We start from the raw sequence: 19,886 nt of genomic DNA on the forward strand, positions 1-19,886 counted from the left end.
ACAAATTATAGTTGGATTTAATCATTCTTCTTATCACTTATAAATAAGGTCTGAAGAAAAAAGACTACTATAAATTTATAGGCTTGTCTGATATTTTCTTGGTAGGGTTCCTCCACAACAGGTCTTTTTTGGCATTGTGGATTGCAAAGGCTTGGAGTAAAATAAATCTTCAGCACTACAATAAGGTAGTGCCAGGAAGCAAGCGCTGTTCCGTAGGTGTGGGTATTTGTGGGCACTTCGTACTTTTTGGAAGCCTGATGGTTTGATTTAATGATCTCAAAACGAAGGGGTCTTTGTATGATAACATCCACCAGAGGGGGGAAAATGGCCTAGACTCACGTAAAGTTTTAAAAATTGCTGATTATACAGCACTTAAATATGCTCTAGTTTTATAAATGATATCCTTAAATAAACACCTAAAATCAGTGTTATTTTTTCATTTTCATATATACATAAAATAGCCCCTCATTTTTATTGGAAGGTATGTTTGACTTTGGGCAACATACAGGCTATTAATATTTGCATTCTACCAAACATATTTTCTTTGTAGGTATATATTTAAAAATGCTTTAGTTCTGATTTATTTAAACAACACATTTCTTTAAGATAGAATTAGGTCAAAGGAAAACAGAAGTCTTTTAATACTATAATCAGGACTTTATTTTGAAGGGTAAGGAACTCTGTGTGTGTAGGAAAAATACGTTAGTAGGACATGAAAGATAGTTCTATAATAATAATAATAAAACAGAAAGATTTATAGTGGTAGGATATTAGTAAGACCCCAGATCCTGGCATTTTCATTAATATAAAAAATATAGTAGTATACTATCTGGTTGATGAACTGCAAGTCTCACAATTCAAAACCTGATTAAGCGTCAATTTATTATTTTAAAGACTAATATTAATCAATTTTCAAGTATTCCAGGAATATAAACAAACATATACTTTTAAGGTCATTTTATAAGTGGAAAGCATTAACAAAAACAGGAAGATTGTATGCTGACATCTGTTAATGGCAATGTGTGCATGAAAATTTTCGAGACATCAGAAAAACATACATTCTGTTTGGCACATAAATTTCTAGTAAACTGTAGTATCTCTTACCTTGCTCTTTCTTAAAATCTTTTTCTGACATGGTCACAGGTAAAAGCAGTTCTCCAATAGGTGGCTGAATACTAACATTGAAGCAATCATCCTTGGTGCTAAGAAAAAAAAAACAATTAAAGCTGATTAAATGATTAATAAATAAATATACCTATTAATATTATGCAAAAAGATGCAATTAAAGCATATGCCAGCATTTTAAGTATATTTGGCTTAAACATTACAGCTAAAAAGCCTTGAAATTTTTCTCAAAAATATTGTTTGCAGAGAAATACATCTATTAATCAACTTTTTTAAACACCAAACTGCATGCTTATAGTAAATTATATCACTTGACATAGAACATTTATTTATTTATTTATTTATGGTGTTGAGGACTGAACCTAGGGCCTTGAGCATGCTAAGCACATATTTTTCAATTGAGGATACCCCCAACTTGGAGCAGAACTTTAAAAACAGCAGCAAGGGTATATGTGTGTGTGTGTGTGTGTGTGTGTGTATAAAACCACTATCAGTAGAGGAACACTTCATGCAGCTTATAGAGACGTACTATATTATACATTTAATATATATACTTCCTATATATTTACTAAAGTATATACACACTACATTGTACACTTGAGAGTGTAAAAGATGAAATGCCTTAGTCTTCAACAGTTTAAGTTCTCTTTTAAAAAATTAGATCAGTTTTTTAAAAAGAATAAAATGGAGTGACCATGCTGAATTTAGGTAAGTGTTCATCTGCAAACTGGCTTTCTTAATTTAAAAAAATTTCTTATTTCTAATAGTGTTTTCTATTGATATTATTGATCAACATATAAATCTTACCATTTTAAACGACAGAATATGAAGAATTTAAGAAAGTCAACCTGTTTTTTTTAGTATCAGACAGAAAAACAACACTAAGTACATTTATTTCCCTTAAATCTCAAGATATTACATCGATAAAAATTACTAAAAGTGGTATAATTTTTTTTAGTTGTTGATGTACCTTTATTTTTTATTTATTTATATGTGGTGATGAGGATTGAACCCAGTACCTCACACATGCTAGGCAAGTGCTCTGCCACTGAGCCACAACCCCAGCCCCAAGTTAGGTTGATGAATTTATTGCTGCAAATAAGGTTCTTGAGAAACAGGTATTTATCATTTAGAATACAAGTAGTCTTGGAGTTTCCAGCCAAAGGCTCATTAAGTGGCTGAAAGAAACATTTAGGGACTCAAGATTTCTCTAGCTTCTCATTCCACAGAAAGTTGCTTTTTCTCATGGGTCCAGATGGCTGTGGTTTCTCCAGGTACCACTTTTACATTTCAATAGAAGGAGGAAATGATGAAAAAGTGGTAAATAAAGGAGCCAACCAAATAATTCCTTTTTATCTGGAAAGCAAAAGTTTTCCTTGAAGTCTCACAGACTTTCAGGTTAGAATTGATCCTATGATCTGTGGGAAGGTAAACAGGGAGCTGCATATTATGGATAAGGCACAACAAACATTTGAGAATTTACTTGAGATTTTACTCAAGGGTGAGGTATGGACAAATAATTTAGTATGAAGAAATAACAAAATGCACTTTAATTTTATTCTATTATTCTTAAAAGTTGCCTTGTATTTTTCATATATGGACAGTCTAAGGCAAACCGATAAAATCTGTTTATTTATTAACTCAGCAAATATTTAATGAATAGAAATCTGATCCTATGCACCGAGTGAATCAATATCTGGGGATTTAAATGTAAGTGAGATTGGCCCTTAAAACTCACAAGTGTTTGGGAGGGAAAGAATCTGTTTATGATGAAGTGGCAGGTGCTACAATAGAGAGGCACGTGTGGAGTATAGTCCATGGAACAGGGTCTGGTTCATTCTGCAGGAGTGAGGACAAGACTGTTTCCAAGAGGAGAGACAGGGTCATTCTGGCAATGGTAGCAGCCTGGTGTGTCAACAGATGAAGACTGGTGGAACACTGTAAGGAGCATCATACACAGTATGACCGACCATTCATTTCTGGGAGCAGAAATGCCCCAGTTCATGGCTATAGTCTTGAAATTCTGTCCAGTTCTCTAAAGAGAACTGATTTATATGATTAAATACATGAATACTTTACCCATATGACTAAGACAAAGGTGTTTCAGTGTTTCTTGAAGCAACTCGAAGCAATGGGAATAACTGGTAGAGTCTTTGGAAAGTAACTGATTCCATTTGTATTTCAGAAACTGGTGACAAATGTAGGGTGGAGTAAAGGAGAAACCAAAGGCAGGTAGATTGGTTAGGAGTCTAACTTAGAGGAAGCAGGGCTTTTTAGTGTGTATTTTACTTTGATAAACCCTATCAATGATTAAAGAGGCAGCTTCCTTTACCCAAATTTATTAATAATGAAACTGAAGAGAAACTAAAACTCAAGCAAGGTCACACACTGAGTAAGTGGCAATGCCAAGGTTTGAGACGAGATATATCTGACTCAAAGCCCATGCATATTCGACCAGGTGATGGATGGCAGGAAGAGACTTTTAACCTTCTAATGTGAACAACAGGGTGGATGCAATATGTTAAAGAGGAGAAATCTAACAATGTTATATTTTAACCACATTATATTACCATATTATATTCTAAGTACTAATGAGTAACCCAGAAAGAGAGATCCAGAAGATAATTAAGAATACAAATCAAGAATTAGGACAGAGGTCAGGCAGAACATATAAGTTTGGAAGGAGTAAGAATGGTATAGGGAAGAGATGAAGCCTTACAAGTAGAGAGATCCCACAGAGAAAGAGGATACGTGGAGAAAAAGGTAAAAGTGCAACCTGGGGAAGATCTGCATTTAAGTAAAAGTGGAAGAGCAACCTGCAAAGGAGACCAGGAAAAAGTGAACAGGGAAAAAAGGAGTGTGCCAAATATTGCAGGGAGACAAATTAAATGAGGCTGAAAAAGAAGCAAGTATAAATGCTGACCTTAAGCAAAGCAGATCAGGTTGGGGAAGAATGCAGCTGGGAAGAAGTGGATATGCAGTTGGGAGTGGAAGAAGTGAGAAAAAACAGTAGACATCTCCTGAGGATGAACTGGTAAAAAATGCTTAAAGAAACCTGAGCATGTTTAAAGTCAGAGGGAAAAACAGTGAATGGGAAGAAACAAAGGAACACAGATAGAGCAAGTCCTTAGTAGTGAAGAGGTTGGGATGAAAAGCACAAGAGCTAGGTGAGGGAGTTGTTCCTGAATGGAGAAGTAAACTGCTTTATAAACAGCAGAGGAGTGTTGAAGACAGGGAGGAGTAGAGAGGTAGGATGCTTGAAGGATGAGACCCCGCCCGATGGAGTAGAAGGCTAAGTCACATACAAGAAACACACAAAGGCTGTGGAGGAGTAGATGGATACATATATATATCTACATGAACTATATGTGTGTGAGTGTGGGTATGTATAAATGATAAATTATAAACTTATTTAGTGTGAAGTATAAAATTTCAGCTTCAAACTGCTGGATCCACTGATGTTCTTCAAAGTGGAAGTCATGGAAGTGCAGCAGCCATCAAGTGACCCTGAATGTGACCAGTACATGTTAACAAAATTAGCACATGAAAAAGAAGATAGAAGACCTTATACTCTGAAGATACTGTGGAGCTACCTGAATAGCTCTGAACTGCAGGGCTCTGTACTTCTTGTTCTAGGAGGATATTAAAACCCCTATTTGGTTACGCCACTACAACTGGATTTTTCTCAGATATACCGGAATGCAAAAATCTAATATAACTAGTACATAACATCCTTTCTAAGTCAGTCTCTTTTCTACGTAAAGTTTGGTTTATAATGAAGTAAGATGGAATGTTTTCTCTTTATTAGGGGAAACTATTTTCATTTATATAAGTATTCTAGTATGTTCTCTAGTTTTCTATACACTTCCTTTTTTTTTCTTAATCATTTTGCCTTCTTTTTGGTTTCTTTCTCTCCTTATAGCTCTTCTTTTCCCTTTTTTTTAATATCTCTTTTAAACATGGAAGAAATAGATATCTCCATTTATACATATATATCTCAACATGGATAGGAAATGGTGAAAATGACTAATGATAGATATAAATATATTAGAATTAGGTTACCAGGTCAATGAAGTACTATTATTAAGATGGCTATAAATAGCCTATCTATGTAGGATCAGATGACATAGTAGTTTAATGTGAGATACCTGCGTATTTGTGAAATATAGGTGTACTGCCTAGCATCTCATTTCAGACTCTTAGGATTCAAATGGTAACTTTTTTAGGTAAGAGAAATAGCAACTCAAGTTTCCTCATCTATGAAGTGAGCACAGTGACCCTTACTTTACAGGTCAGTTTTAAGTACTAAATGAAATAAAATACCCAGTATAGTGCATCAAAATATAACAATAGGAATGTATCATTGTTTAAGCATTCCCCTACTGATTATCATTGTTATTTTCCCCTATTACAAACAATATCCTTGAATAGAGCCTTTTCTGTACAAGGGCAAATATGTCTCTAGGCTTGATAATCTAAAAATGAAACTGGTAAATTGAAAATGATAAATATTTAGAGTTTTGATAGATAACTGCCAAATTGCCCCAATAAGGTGGTGTCAATTTAAAGTCACAGTGTCTACAAGAGTGTTTTTCTCCATCTCCCTTGTCAATACTAGATGCTAAATTATTTTGAAATTTTGCCAATCTGATGACTGAAATGTTTTAATTTTTATTTTCCTGAATATTAGTGACACTAAATATCTTTTTTTTGGTGGAGGGGGCGACGTACCTGGGATTGAACCCAGGGGCGCTTAACCACTGAGCTACATCCCCAGACCATTCTTTTTTTTTTTTTTGAGAGAGAGAGAGAGAGAGAGAATGAATCTTTTTTTTTGTAGATGGACACAACACAATGCCTTTATTTTTATGTGGTGCTGAGAATCGAACCCGGGTCCTGCCCATGCTAAGCGAGCGCTCTCCCGCTGAGCCACAATCCCAGCCCCATTCTTTTTTTTTTTTTAATTTATTTTGAGACAAGGTCTCACTAAGTTGCTGAGGCTGGCTTTGAACTCACATTCTCCCGAGCCACCGGGATTACAGGTGTGCAACAACATGCTGGCACTAAACATCTTTTTAAGTTTATTTGTCATTTACATTTATTTTTTTGTAAGTTCCTTGCTCTTACCATTTTTTCTACTTTTCTATTGGATTCCTTTTCAGTGATTGTGACAGTCCCTTATATTTTGGTTATTAAATTTTTATACATTAAATATGATACAGTGTAAATATGTAAATATGATACAGTGTTTTCTCACTATCCTATTTGTGGCATCTTTTATTTTCTGTAGAAAAGTTTAAATGTTTTCTTCAGTGCCGGGGGTTGAACTAAGTGCCTTGTGCATGCTGGACAAGCACTCTACCACCAATGGTGCCCCTAGTCCTTAAATTATTAATAGCAGCATCTGTGAGTCATTTTTCTTTATATTTTCTGGTTATTACAACTTACCCAAGACTTCTGCCCCCCAAAGAGTATGAGAATATTTATCTATATTGTATTTAAACATCTTTACAGTTGTTTTTTTTTTTTAATGCTGGGGATGGAACCCAGGGTATACATGCCAGGCAAGTGCTCTATCACAGAACTATATCCTCAGTCCCCACTTGTAAGTTTTAATGATTAAATCATAAATCCATCTGGAAATTATTTTGCAGTAATCTGTAGGAGGAAGCTACCTTCAATTTTTCCCAGTAACAACAGCCCTCATGCCAGTTACTTTAAGATCTAATTTTTTCCCACTGACCTGAAATGATAAACAAAATTTCTAAATTCTCTATTTTGCTTCACTGTACCAGTACTAACAGTATCAATGAAAATATTCTTGTGGCCTTAAAGAATATTTAAAATTATCATAGCAAAAGACCTCTCTTTCTTTCTGCCATTCACCCTCTGCTTTTTTTTTTGCGCTGCTGGGGAGTGAGCACACTAGGCAAGTACTCTGCCACTAAGGAGACCTCCAGCCCAGAAATATTGTTCTTCAAGTTTCTTGAAAAGGCCTACTAGAATTTAGCCTAGGATTGTAAGAAATTTAATAATTAACTTGAGGGAGAAGACTTTGTCCCAATTTAAGACCATAGTATATTTCTTATTTTCTTATTTTATTTCTATTTCTTTACATTTTATTTATATCTGCTTTTATAGCTTTTAGAGAAGTTTCAGGGTTCTCCTCAACCTCCACATAGGTTTTGTATCAACTTTTTAAAAAAAAATTATTATTATTATTTTTTAGGTACTGGAAATTGAACTCAGGGGCACTCGACCACAGAGCCACATCCCCAGCCCTATTTTGTATTTTATTTATAGACAGGGTCTCACTGATTTGCTTAGTATCTCACCATTGCTGAGGCTGGCTTTGATCCTCCTGCCTCAGCCTCCCAAGCTGCTGGGATTACAGGCATGTACCACACGCCCCACTGTACCAACTTATTGTTTTATTGTTTCACTCATTGGTTCAGGGGCTGGGACTGTAGCTTGGTGGCAAAGCACTTGCCTAGCATGTGTGAGGCACTGGGTTCGATCCTCAGTACCACATAATAATAAACAAGTAAAATAAAGGCATTTTGTCCATCTACAACTACAAAGCATTAAAAAAATAAAACTCATTTATTTTATTTAAATGAGTTCTAAGACTAGTTAATAATTATATTGAATAAATATTATAATTTTGTCTCTCCCCTTGTGGGATTAATACTACTTGTACTTATCTTTCAGTATTCACTAGAACTTCCATTATAGTGTGAAATACAGTTTTGAGAGTAGATATCCCTGTTCTGCTTTTGCAACTTAAAAGACGATGCTTCATATAGTTCATGTGGTCATGGCTCAACGTGTATGGTTCAAACATCATTTAAGTTCACCAACCCAAGATATGCACATTTATGTGTTATTCTTTTGGGTTTTAAAATTGGGAACACAGACTTACAAACTGACATGGGATAATTTTCTTCTTTTTCCTTTCATATCTAGAAAAGTTTAAATGGTACAGATTCTCTTTGCTTTATTCCTAATTTATAGTTTTCTAAGAAATCATTAGTTTTATCTAAATATTGTAATTTTTGTCATAGAATTATACACAACATTTAAAAAATTTTTTAAAAATTTTTTAGTTGTCAATAGATCTTTATTTTATTTATTTATATATGGTGCTGAGACTTGAACCCAGTGCCTCACACATGCTAGGCAAGTGCTCTACCATTGAGCCACAACCCCAGTTCCCACAGCATTATTTTGTAATCAAGATTTATTTTTGTTGCCTTTCTCCTTTTAAATCTTGGTGTCTACTCTTTTTTAAAAATATATGTATATATTTTTAGTTGCAGATAGACACAATACCTTTATTTCATTTATTTTTATACGGTACTGAGGATTGAACCCAGTGCCTAACATGTGCTAGGCAAGCACTCTACCACTAAGCCACAACCCCAGAGGCTATATCTTCTCTTTAATGATTCATTCTATTATGTATATACTGGATTTCTTTGACGTGTGTGTGTGTGTGTGTGTGTGTGTGTGTGTGTGTGTACAATTTTGTACGATCTATAAGTGCTTTTTAAAATGTTTTTCCCCATAACTCAGCAAACAAGGAATTCTTTGTAAACACAAACATCCTAGATAAAAATCGATAACTAAATTATTAAAATTTTGTATCTACCACTGTCTGTCTGTGTGCTGGCCAATCTATTCTTTCTCTGTGGTTTGTCAATTTCTAATATGTGTGTTGAACATATACCATGACCATGCTTCTGTCAATTTCTCTTAATATTTATATTAGATTCTGCTTTATAAGTTAGGAAGCTAAGTAGTTTAAAGGTTTATAACTGTTATATTTTCTTGGTGTATTGCAATGAACAGGGAATATTTTAATTATTTCTTTCTAATTTTAGCACATCTATTTGATAAACACACATATATTTTATCTTTCTATTTTCAACTATTCTGTGTTATTCTCTTTTAGGCAGGGTTCTTACAAGCAGAATTGCTGAATTCTATTTTTTACTTGTTTGATATAAGTGGAATTTAACTCACTGACATGAATTGAGAAAACTTGAATATGTGTGTGTGTGTTTTTTATGGTACCTGCCAGATATTTTATTTAGTTTTCTATTTATAATGCCTTTCCCCCTCTCCAATTTAGTTAAACTTATCAATTTAATTCCTTTTCTCCCTCCATTTAGTTGATTGGAAATTATCACACATCATATTTTGATTATTTCAGTGGTTATACTTAATATTTTGAACCATATCTAAATTTATTTCTGCCATTAGCCGATCCTCTTGCTGAGCATGACCAGCATTGGGAAACCATCATTCCTTCTCACCCTTGGCCTCGTTGAGATTTTGGTTCCAGTTTGCAATTAATATTTATTTTTCATATTTTTGTGTCAACAACTATTCTTACAGGTAGAATTCCTGACCCACTGCGTTCTTTTATTGTCTTTTTCTAAGATTAAAAAAACCCTTCTACTACAATATTTCTTTAAGCAATCTTTACACAAAGGGTTTGTAGGTGGTAAACTGATAGAATCTTTGCTTGTCTGAAAAATGTCTATTTGCTATCCTCAAATTTTTAAAGGTCATGTCCTTTTCCTTGTGGCTTCCAGAACTGACAAGAGTACTGATGAGAAATCTTATTCCATTCTCCTTGTTCCTTCTTAGGAGAGCTGCTTTATTCTATACCCTGGAAGACATTAGGGTAGTTTTCTCCTTATCAAAAACTTCAATAGGATGGAGTCTTTTCGATAGTCTTTCACAATCATCCTATTTGGCCTTGAGTGGCCCCCTTTAAGCTGAAAGTCTGTGGTTTCTTTTGCTTGAGAAAATGTTCTTCTATAATTTATTTCTTTTTAATTGTTTCTTTTTTCTTCCTTCCAGTTCTCCTTATCAGATGAATTGATCCTTTTAATCTTTGTTATTTGCCATCTCTGTCTTTTTGCTTTCTATTACAATTGATTTCCTAGACTCTCTCTTCCAGAATGCAAAATCAGTATTCAGCTGTATCTACTCTATTATGTATGTACTAGATTTCTTTTGACATTATATTTTTAAATTGCCAAGAATGCTTTTAAAAATTTCTAATTGTTTATTTTTCATGGCAAGAAGTATGTTCTTGCTTTTTGAATTTAGTGTTCTCTTGAACTACATATTATGATTTTTAGAGAAACCTTTTCACTTTTTAAAATTATTTTCTGCCTTCACAGTCAGTATCTCTTTGTATTCATCTTGAACCTTCTCTTTCAAAGGTTTGGTCATACTAAACTGTCCAATGACATATGCAATGAACTTATTTAACACACGAGGAAATTCTACTACCTATTAGCTATGAAATTTTAGGTCAATTTCTTAATCTTTTTGTGCCTCAGTTTACTCACCTGTAAAACGGGGGTGTGGTAATACCACTTTTAGAATTAAATTAGACAAATTGACACATAATTACAAGCGTTGAGAACAGTGCCGAGCACACTGCAAGTCACTGACAAATATCAGTCTACTATTACTATAGAATCTAGTCTCTTCCCAGGGTGGGGAGTGAATAGAGTATTTTTCAAGTGCATGAAATACTGATCAGTTAAATGGACACGAAGGAGGGAAGCAAGTAGGAAAAGATTATTCCTCCCTGCTCCCCAGAAAACATTAAGATTGGATTTAATTTAGTGGTAGAAGATTTGAGAATATAACCTGCTTCAACAGAACTGCCTCCTTCACACACTCAAACCTTGCTGCTGCTCTCTTAGGTCTCCATATCTACACCAGAAATCCTTCCCCACCAGGCAAGCTGTTCATTTTCTTTACAGTGCCATTTTTAGGCCCTAAATTAAATGTGCATATTGTCTGATACTAGTGGTAATTTTGGGGAACTGAGGGTTGAAAGTAGGTCTTTAATTTTCTCTTGACTACTTTAAGACCCCTAAATTTTCTTTTTCACTGAGTCACTTTGTGCTTGATATTTTGACATATATGTTCTTACCATTATAGTGGTTTACTCCCATGAATGTTTTGTCCTGTTTTTATTTTCTGTTATTTTCTTTTTCCCATTTGCTTTCTGTCAATAATTCTTCACAATTTTTCATTAGCTATTAATACTCTGTTATTTTTTAGTTCTCTTTTCTCCTTCAAAAATATGTTTTTCTGTATTTTTAATTGATTTTTGAACAAAAGAGTGAATGCAAATGCTCAGTCCTCTAATTTAAGCCATCCTATATTATTTCTCATACTAGTTAACATATCATATCTGCTAATCACAAGGATGGGGAACTGTTTATATATTGTGTTGGCTTTTGGAGAGATATATTTATGTCTATTATATGCATTTTCAATCTCATAAATTTAATCTAGAATTTAATTTGATGACCACTTAAAATGCAAAACAAAGGAGACATTAATGCTTATCAAGTATCCATAAAACTATATAACTATAAATAATAGTTTTCTCTACCTGAATGAATAACCATAATGATAAAAAAAAAAATCTAGAGTAAAGTAGGATCATTTTACTCTTGTAAATAGATGAGTACCTGAAAGTCCATGTTCTCAACATTTTTGAAGCCTTCTTATCAAATATGCTCTTATTACCCATAATTTTATGTATTGATTCGTATAATGTATTTCAAGGAAAAAATTCAATATCAGCCTTTCTTGCCTTTTTTCTTTTTATTGAACTACCAAGACTAATACAGCACATCACTAAACAAAAAGTGCTATTTACTATGCAAAAGGCACAGTCAGTGATTGGCACCTAAGACCAATTGATCTACCCATTACCACTATCTCCCTACCCCCACTAGCACTACTATGAAGCTATTGATTTAAACACTGTCGATCGGTTTCCATTTTCTGATTTTGGGCAGGCCAATTAAGAAAGTGAGTAATTGTGATTACACTGCTTCAGGATCAATTACATTTGATGCAAGACAAAGTGCTCTTTTTGGAACACACAAAAAATTATTTTTGATCTAGCATGCTTTTGTGCTTAATAAAATCTAGAATAAATTTTATTATTAAAAATTTATTTTAATTTTTAATTTATAAAAAAATAACTAATTTATACTTTCACAGTCAAAAAACATATTAATGTAAGAGCTTCTAAAAGCTAAGGATATTTTATATAGAAAATAAATTTATCATTTTCCTAAAATTAAGAGAAATTGAGAAAAATTACTCACATATACTCCCTGAACTAAAAGTCAAACACTCTCTGCATACTTATTTATAAAGAGTCTTAATTATGTAAGACAAAATATTAATTGTGTAAAACAAAAATGTATATCCTGTCTATCAGACTACAATGAAAGAGTTTATAATAAAAATATTGAAAAATAAGAACCTACCTGATTATATAGAAATCAAAAGTTTCTTTGTATAAATTAATAAGATAAAGGAATTTTTTTAGTTTTTAATTTTGGTCTAACTTGGTACATGAGCTTTGTCATTGAGCTCACATTGTCCAAATCATTAAAATGAATATACCTCTGGTGTTGGAGGCAAATCTATTTAGAGTGATGTTACTCATAGTCTGGTGTTCAGTAATATTGATCTGTGTTGTTTGTCTAATAGAAAAATAATAAACAATTACTAGGCAATGTTGGGAAAAGTAATCAGTTTTTATATATCACTAATATAGCAGACCTCCCAAAACATAAAGGTGATGATCTGCATAAAATCAATGTGTTATGCTACAATGCTTATATTCATCACTGCAGGGTCTCTGCAATAAAACGTATAACACTAGGCCTGAATTACTGATAAATTGAAAAGGTATGTGAAAATGAAGGTTTCATATATTTAATCTATGAATTTATTTTAAAATGTCTTTGTCTTAAACTTGGAGATTTTCAATAACAAATTCTTTTCCAAGCTGACTAAAATTCTGATAAATAAAACACCTCAGTTCTTTCTAGGATAAAAACAAAGCAACTTCAACTCAAAACAAAATAATAAATCCTATCCTATATCACAGAAACATAAAATAAAGAAATCCAAAGATAATTCTCAAAGATGTATAACAGCATTGTACTAATTTGCTAATGAAGTCTGAATTTCATCAGAAATGTATAAAACATTATATGAAAACAATAACAACAATAAAATCTAATCTGAAAAAACTATTTTGAAAAGTATTCAGCTATGGAAATTTTGCCAACTGTTCTTCTGTTTGATTTTTATCAAAAACAGTTTAAAAATTAGTGTAAAAAGGAGAAAATGTATGGGTTTAGAATCAATAAATCCCTAACTAAGAAGCTCAATATATTTCAAAATGACACACTGTCTCAAAAGGTAACTTCTCTGACTATGCAATAATATCATTAAAATTTAAATTTCTCTTGACTTTTCCAAAACTATAGGATCAAAATAAGTAAAAAAAATTATTTAGTAGTAGCTTCTTTCTCTAACAAAGCATGAATTTCAATGACATATATGGCAGACTATAATGGTTAGGTGTGTAAGAAATAATGGTTATCTTTAACCCATACTGCACACAATTTGTTCAACTACTCCATGACAAAGAAAAACAACGTCAAAGAAAAAACACATTTGTTTAAATGTTTTCAGTCTCACAGAAAAAAATCTGTTGAAAGCTAGCTTTGGATCTGCTATCCTTTACAGGTAATATAAAAAACAGAAGAACAATTGAACTTACCACAACTGGAAACTGGCAGTCTGTGTAGAATCACAAAAGTCAATACCCATTGAAACAGTAATGGATCCCTCAGGCTCCAGAGAGTCTAGGAAATAAGATAATTTAGACATGAAAACAGGGATGTGAAAAAGAGGCAAACTAAATACTGAATGTTTATGTAATGTTATGTAATTTGGTTAAAATAGTGAAATTTAATGATGTCTTATAAAAAATTTCACAGAAAGAATATTAAAGGAAATTATAACCTCACTATTCTGCTTGAAGGTATTTTTCTTTTCATAACTTAATTCTGCACATCCTCCAATTCACATATTACATTTATTTGTTTCAGAAGCACGTCACTTCCTGAGAAATTTCATGTTTTATCAAATTGTCATTACAGGCACTGAAAGTGAGAAGGAAATCAAAGTGTTCCTGTTTGAAACAGCCATAGTGGACTTTTGGAGATTATTAAGATTATGCATTTATGCCACTATGGGACCCACTATTCTGTATAATTAATATGTACCAATAAAAACAATTATGCACTTAAAACTATAGAATGTTTGTTCTAGACGTAAAAAGTAAATTTTAAACAATGTTCCCAATTTTCAATTGAAAAACAATCAGAAAGTTTAAAAATGCAAATAAAAGGAAAGTTGAAAGAAATTAAGATGCATTCAGAAATTAGCCAAGAGACTGGCATTATTTGAAATGAAAACAAGTCTAATTGCATTATTCAAAAAATTACTGAAAGAAAATTCAATGGCAGGTTTCATTATATTGACAAAACAGATAATAAAATATCATTTTATACAAATGGAATATCTGAAGTTTCAACTAACCTAAAGTATGGGAAATAACTACACCAAATATATATATTTTTTTCAGTTCACAATGATAAAACATAAGACAACAATAAAAATTCCATTCTGCTTATGATTCCAGGCTAAACCTTAGACTAATTGGGAGCAGCTTTAATATCTATATTTATGTATATAATACATGTATTTAAATAGAAACCATCCACTTTTGATTTCTGCTTTTCTCAGAGTCTTCATATGGCTTTAGCCATATTGTGTGATAATCTCATATTTAGCTTTATCTATTCTGTATACAACTTGTCAAATTCAGTAGACTGTGATGATCCCAGGCTTGTTGGTAAATATGTCTTCCATTTAATACTAATCATGGACAGAGATGATGGTACAGATGGAACAAAAGAATAATCCAATAAGCCTGATGTATTAAAAATTGTGTTTATACCTCATAGACTCATTGAAGACTAGGTATGCTAAGAAGACACTTCTTTGACAGTGATTTAAAAATATTATTGGTTTGCTCAGTGATATGTATGTTGGTTTGCTGGATTTTGGTTTGTTTTTTGATTGCTTATAAACCTAACATTTGCCAGTTTGCTACTCAAGTATCAGATTTGCTGCCTAAATTTTTGGCAAATGGGCTTTATCTGTAGGGTTAAAAAAATATGTATCACATTACATCTATTTGTTTCACAAACCCGTTTCTTCCTGATATTTCCATGTCTCCAAGAGCTATGTGCTGTCATTTATCCGTTCATATCTCTGTCAGTCTCATTGCTCAAGGCTACTCCCCCCGCTCATGCTAGAGACAGAATGGGCCTCAAACTTGCAAAACAAGCATTCTACCTCTAAGCTACATTGTCAGTCCTAAGGTTATTCTTTAGTGGATTCTTCATACTTCCTCTACGTTATGTTACCAGGGTTTGGTCTTGTTTGTGTCTGACAGCACATTGGTAGCAAACGTCCTCATCTCTAAAACAAGATAGCATTCATGATTTAGATCTTTCTACATCATGTATTCTTGTATTTCATTTGACAAAGTGACAGCTCTCAAAATGCCATGTTGAGAGCTCTTTGACACTGTTTGATACTGTCTTCAGTCTTAAGATAATTAACTGTGAGTTTAGTACCATGCTAATTCTGGAGGACAGTTCATGATCAATGGCATGTTTTATTATATGAACGCTTCAAGAGCAAAATGATCAGCATAAAATTATTCATATAATGGATTTTTATAATATTTGGAGCCTACTAAAATGGGAAAGCTTACCCAATTAGATGACTGTATTTGGTTAGTGCTTCTGGATTGCCACTATATATTTCAGATGGCTGGGTAAAAATGGCTGCAAAACACTATGTATCACACCGTTCATAATGAAACATGAAATCACATAGGATGTCACCTACTATGATGTGACAGTTGTATAGTAACTAGTGAAATCTTCACTGAATGCAAATTTGTCAACTTTTAATATAAAATCACTGAATATAGCACCAATGGACTAAGGCTATTCTTGGTTAATCTCCAATATACTTGGTCTCATTGGGAAAAATGCTACATTTTTCTTACTATTCTTGCAAGAAATCCAGTTTCATGCTACAGGCAGGGTAAGATCTAAAAGAAGCCATCATATATTACAGACAAAAAGAAGGCTGAGCAGTGATAAACAAGAAACCTGCTGATCTTTTAACATGTGCATACATGCTTCATGATGAAACACCGTGCCTCCCTTATTTCATACACAACATTTGTTTTTTGTTGCATTCTTAAGAGTTTTGGGGGCACTAATTTAGGTATATCATACTCTGTAATTCTTCTGTAATCTGTTGGCAATAAAGTCTAGGTGGTATTATACACAAATAAAAACTACACAGGAAAGAACTCTCTGTCTTAAAAAAGTATTCATTCAACAAATGCCAACAAAATGAAGGAAACATTACAGTCACACAAATTTTCCTAATAATGGAAAAGAAAAGCTTATAACTGTTACTAAGACAATGGGGTGTGTGTGGGTGTGTGTGTGTGTGTGTGTATTCATATTTTATTTCTGTGTTAAGGTCATACTATGAAATTTATTATATTTATTTCTTCTATTCTACATAGGCCAATAAAAGGTCAACTCATCAACTCATTATGCCATCCCAAGGAAACATTAATACTGTTCTACTGTTTTAACCTTTGGATAACATTTTCAACCTTCAGACAATTCATATATCAGCTGTTTGACACTTCTAAAACTAAACTAGGGAAGAAAAGCATAAAAAGGTCACAAATTGGTATATTCTATAATTCCTTGGCAATATACTAACTTCACAATGCTTCTATAAAAGTTAGGATATCTGTATTCTTTAAATTGTGTCTTAATTTGTCAACATGTTTTAAAATGGCATTAAGTGTATTCTGAAATCAACTTACTTTAACTCTTCTGTTTTTTGCTTACAAAAGTCTACCAGGACTTATCCATTAGGAATTGTTTTATTCCTTTGTGAAAAATATAACATAAACAAAAAAATGACTTTACGAAATGACTCATAAAAATTATAGGAAAGAATTTAGCAATACCAGAGCTCAGATGAAGAAAAATGGAATAGTTATGGAAAATAATGAGTAATGAAGATACAATTATAAAATTTGAGTTCATACTGGCCAAAGGGCATTGCTCACCTAAACTGTTATAAAAAGGAGCTGATATTAACTTTTCAAGGATTCAATGACACAATCTTGTATCACTTCAACTGAGATTTTGCCTGAGGCTTCCCCCAACAACACTTTAGGACTGTTTCTACTTAACAAAAAATAGAGCAGAGTTAGGCATTCTAAATATTCCACCATTTCAAACTCAAAGACATACAATTAAATTGAATTTTTAAGGGTATATTTTTGGCAAAATACTTAAAAAACCACAAGGGGATAACTAGTGGCCGCTGATGCTCAGCTGGTCACTGGGGCAACCTGGAAAGCACATCTGCTTTTGAGGACGGCTGCTGCTCAGCACCAGCTGGCTGTTGCATGCAGCAACCAAGGACCAAAACTGTTGTATCTATGCTGTCTTCCAAGAGAGTGAGATTCCTCTTATGCTTTTCAAATATAAAAGTATCTTGTTTATAAATGGAGACAACAGGCTAAAAATATTTAAAAACATGTTGTGGATAAATGCAATGCTATACTATGTGCTGTTCTATATTCTATACATGGGCAGGAAGACGAGCAGCAGAGTGAATAGCCTCTCCATTTCTGCTCCCTTCATTTTTCAATTTATGGTATATGAAAGGAAACAGGAAAGGGTCTCTGAGATATGGGAGAAATTATATTCAAAAAGTCAAACTGATTTTCTTGCTTTTAATGCGCAATAAGACACCTAAAATCATGGAGGGAATGATGCTGATCAGGAGGAGAGGTGGTAGAAGGTGACTCAGATAGGTAAAGAGGGATGGCAATTTTGATTCTGCAGACCCATCCTTTCATCACTATGGGTATTACTATTGCTGGGACCTGATTCACTAAGGGCAAAGAAATATATTTCTCTTCTATGATAAATATAGTTTAAAAAGGGAAAACAGGGCTGGGATATAACTCAATAATAGGGCACTTGCCTAGTATGCACCAGGCCCTGGTTTGATCCCCAGCACCATGTCCCAAAATGGCGGGGGGGACCCTAATGCTAATAGTTAATAAAATAATTTATTTTACTTTTTTTTACTAAAAATATTTACTTTAAAAATGAAAAGTTATCAAATATAATTTTAAACAAGAATTAATATTTACCTATTGGATGAAAAACATGCATTTGCATGCCTACAGGAAGTTTTTTTTCCCCTATGTGGATATTTTCTATCTTTCGATCAGAAGTATTATTCAGAGTTATTTGTACAGAGACCATCTTATCACCAAAAATGCATGGTTGTCTTGGAAAGAAATAATTGGCAGCCAGTCCTTTTCCACTCATTCGATGAAGCAGCACATGAGTTTTCCCTGGTACGAAGACAGGAGTACCGACCTGTTGCACATGAAAAAAAGAAATTAACAGATGAATTAGTAAATATAGTTATTAATTCTTTTAGAAAACAAGAAAGCATTTGTGACATTTAACTTCTGGTTTCCCTAAAGTATCATATAAAGCACAATAACAAACATCAGCAGGGTATCACATACATAGATACTAGAAATTATATAAAAATGTAAAGTACCTTTAAAACAGTATTAAAATTTTCTATACTCTGCAGGCATGTATTAAACTATTTTGACAATACAATAAGAATATCACCTCAGTTACGTAAATATATTCTTTTCAAAAACAATTTATAAAGCTTTTTGTTAGCATTTTCCCCTAGATACTCCATAGATGGCTTCTAGCTAACTTTGTCATTCATTTTAATTGTCTGACAGTTGGTTTTCTTGGAGGTTTCAACTATAAGATAGTATCAAATTTCAATAATAACCTTAGTGTACCTTTGTTTCTGATTCTGACTCCTTGAATGATTTTTCACCTTGAATTTCTTTCACTATAGACTGAAGAACATAGCCTCCGGTTTACAGAGGTCTCTTCTTCAATGCTTAAAAAAACAAACAAAAAAAAAAACCCCAAGAAACCTCTCCTACTTTGAGATCAGTTAATATTTTTTATTAATTTTTTTATTTATATATGGCAGTGGGATACATTACAATTCTTATTAAACAAACAGAACACAATTTTTCATATCTCTGTACATTTGTATATACAAAGTACATTCACACCAATTCATGTCTTCATACATGTACTTTGGATAATAATGTTCATCACATTCCACCATCACTTCTAACGCCATGCTCCCTCCCTTCCCTTCCCACCCTTCTGCCTTATCTAGAGTTCATCTATTCCTCCCATGCTCCCCTTTCATTTATACTTTCCTCTAGACCTTCCAAGGTTCCAGATTTTTTAAAAAATATTTTTTTAGTTGTAGATGGACACAATATCTTTATTTTATTTATTTATTTTTTTAATGTGGTGCTGAGGATCGAATTCAGCTCACACATGCGAGGCAAGCACTCAACCACTTAGCTACAACCCGGCCCTGCAAGGTTTCAGTTTTTTAACTCAAGTGGAATGTTTTAGGTATATCAACTCTACATTTATTTTCTCCAAATATTTAAGCAATTGTCCCTATATGATCTAACTTATAGCCTTTCTTCAATGATTTGTAAATGCAAATACAAAGATTCTATTTATGTCCTAGGGGACATTCCTGAGCCTTGATTGATCTGTTATACCCAGACTATATTGTTTTATTTTCTATTTGGTAAAAAAAAATCTTTCCTCATTTCCCCATACCCTCAATATTTTCTTTTT

At 33.0% G+C, this 19,886-nt stretch overlaps 1 protein-coding gene across 6 annotated transcripts in view; it reads right to left on the minus strand.

The window, feature by feature from the left end:
- The window catches only part of Ap3b1 (adaptor related protein complex 3 subunit beta 1), a 244,997-nt gene that overhangs the window by 15,848 nt on the left and 209,263 nt on the right, over positions 1-19,886 (minus strand). For all 6 annotated transcript variants that reach the window (XM_046427561.2, XM_058574270.1, XM_058574276.1 and 3 more), the window contains 3 exons: positions 18,326-18,557; positions 13,760-13,844; positions 1,105-1,202 (listed from right to left, as the gene is read on the minus strand). In XM_046427561.2, coding sequence (XP_046283517.1) covers positions 1,105-1,202; positions 13,760-13,844; positions 18,326-18,557 — 415 coding nt within the window. The remainder of the gene's footprint in view (positions 1-1,104; positions 1,203-13,759; positions 13,845-18,325; positions 18,558-19,886) is intronic.

This window comes from Marmota monax, unplaced genomic scaffold, assembly GCF_021218885.2.
Source record: "Marmota monax isolate L192 unplaced genomic scaffold, Marmota_monax_Labrador192_F-V1.1 WCK01_AAM20220418_F8-fsc00018, whole genome shotgun sequence".
In the NCBI taxonomy this organism is placed as follows: Eukaryota; Metazoa; Chordata; class Mammalia; order Rodentia; family Sciuridae; genus Marmota; species Marmota monax.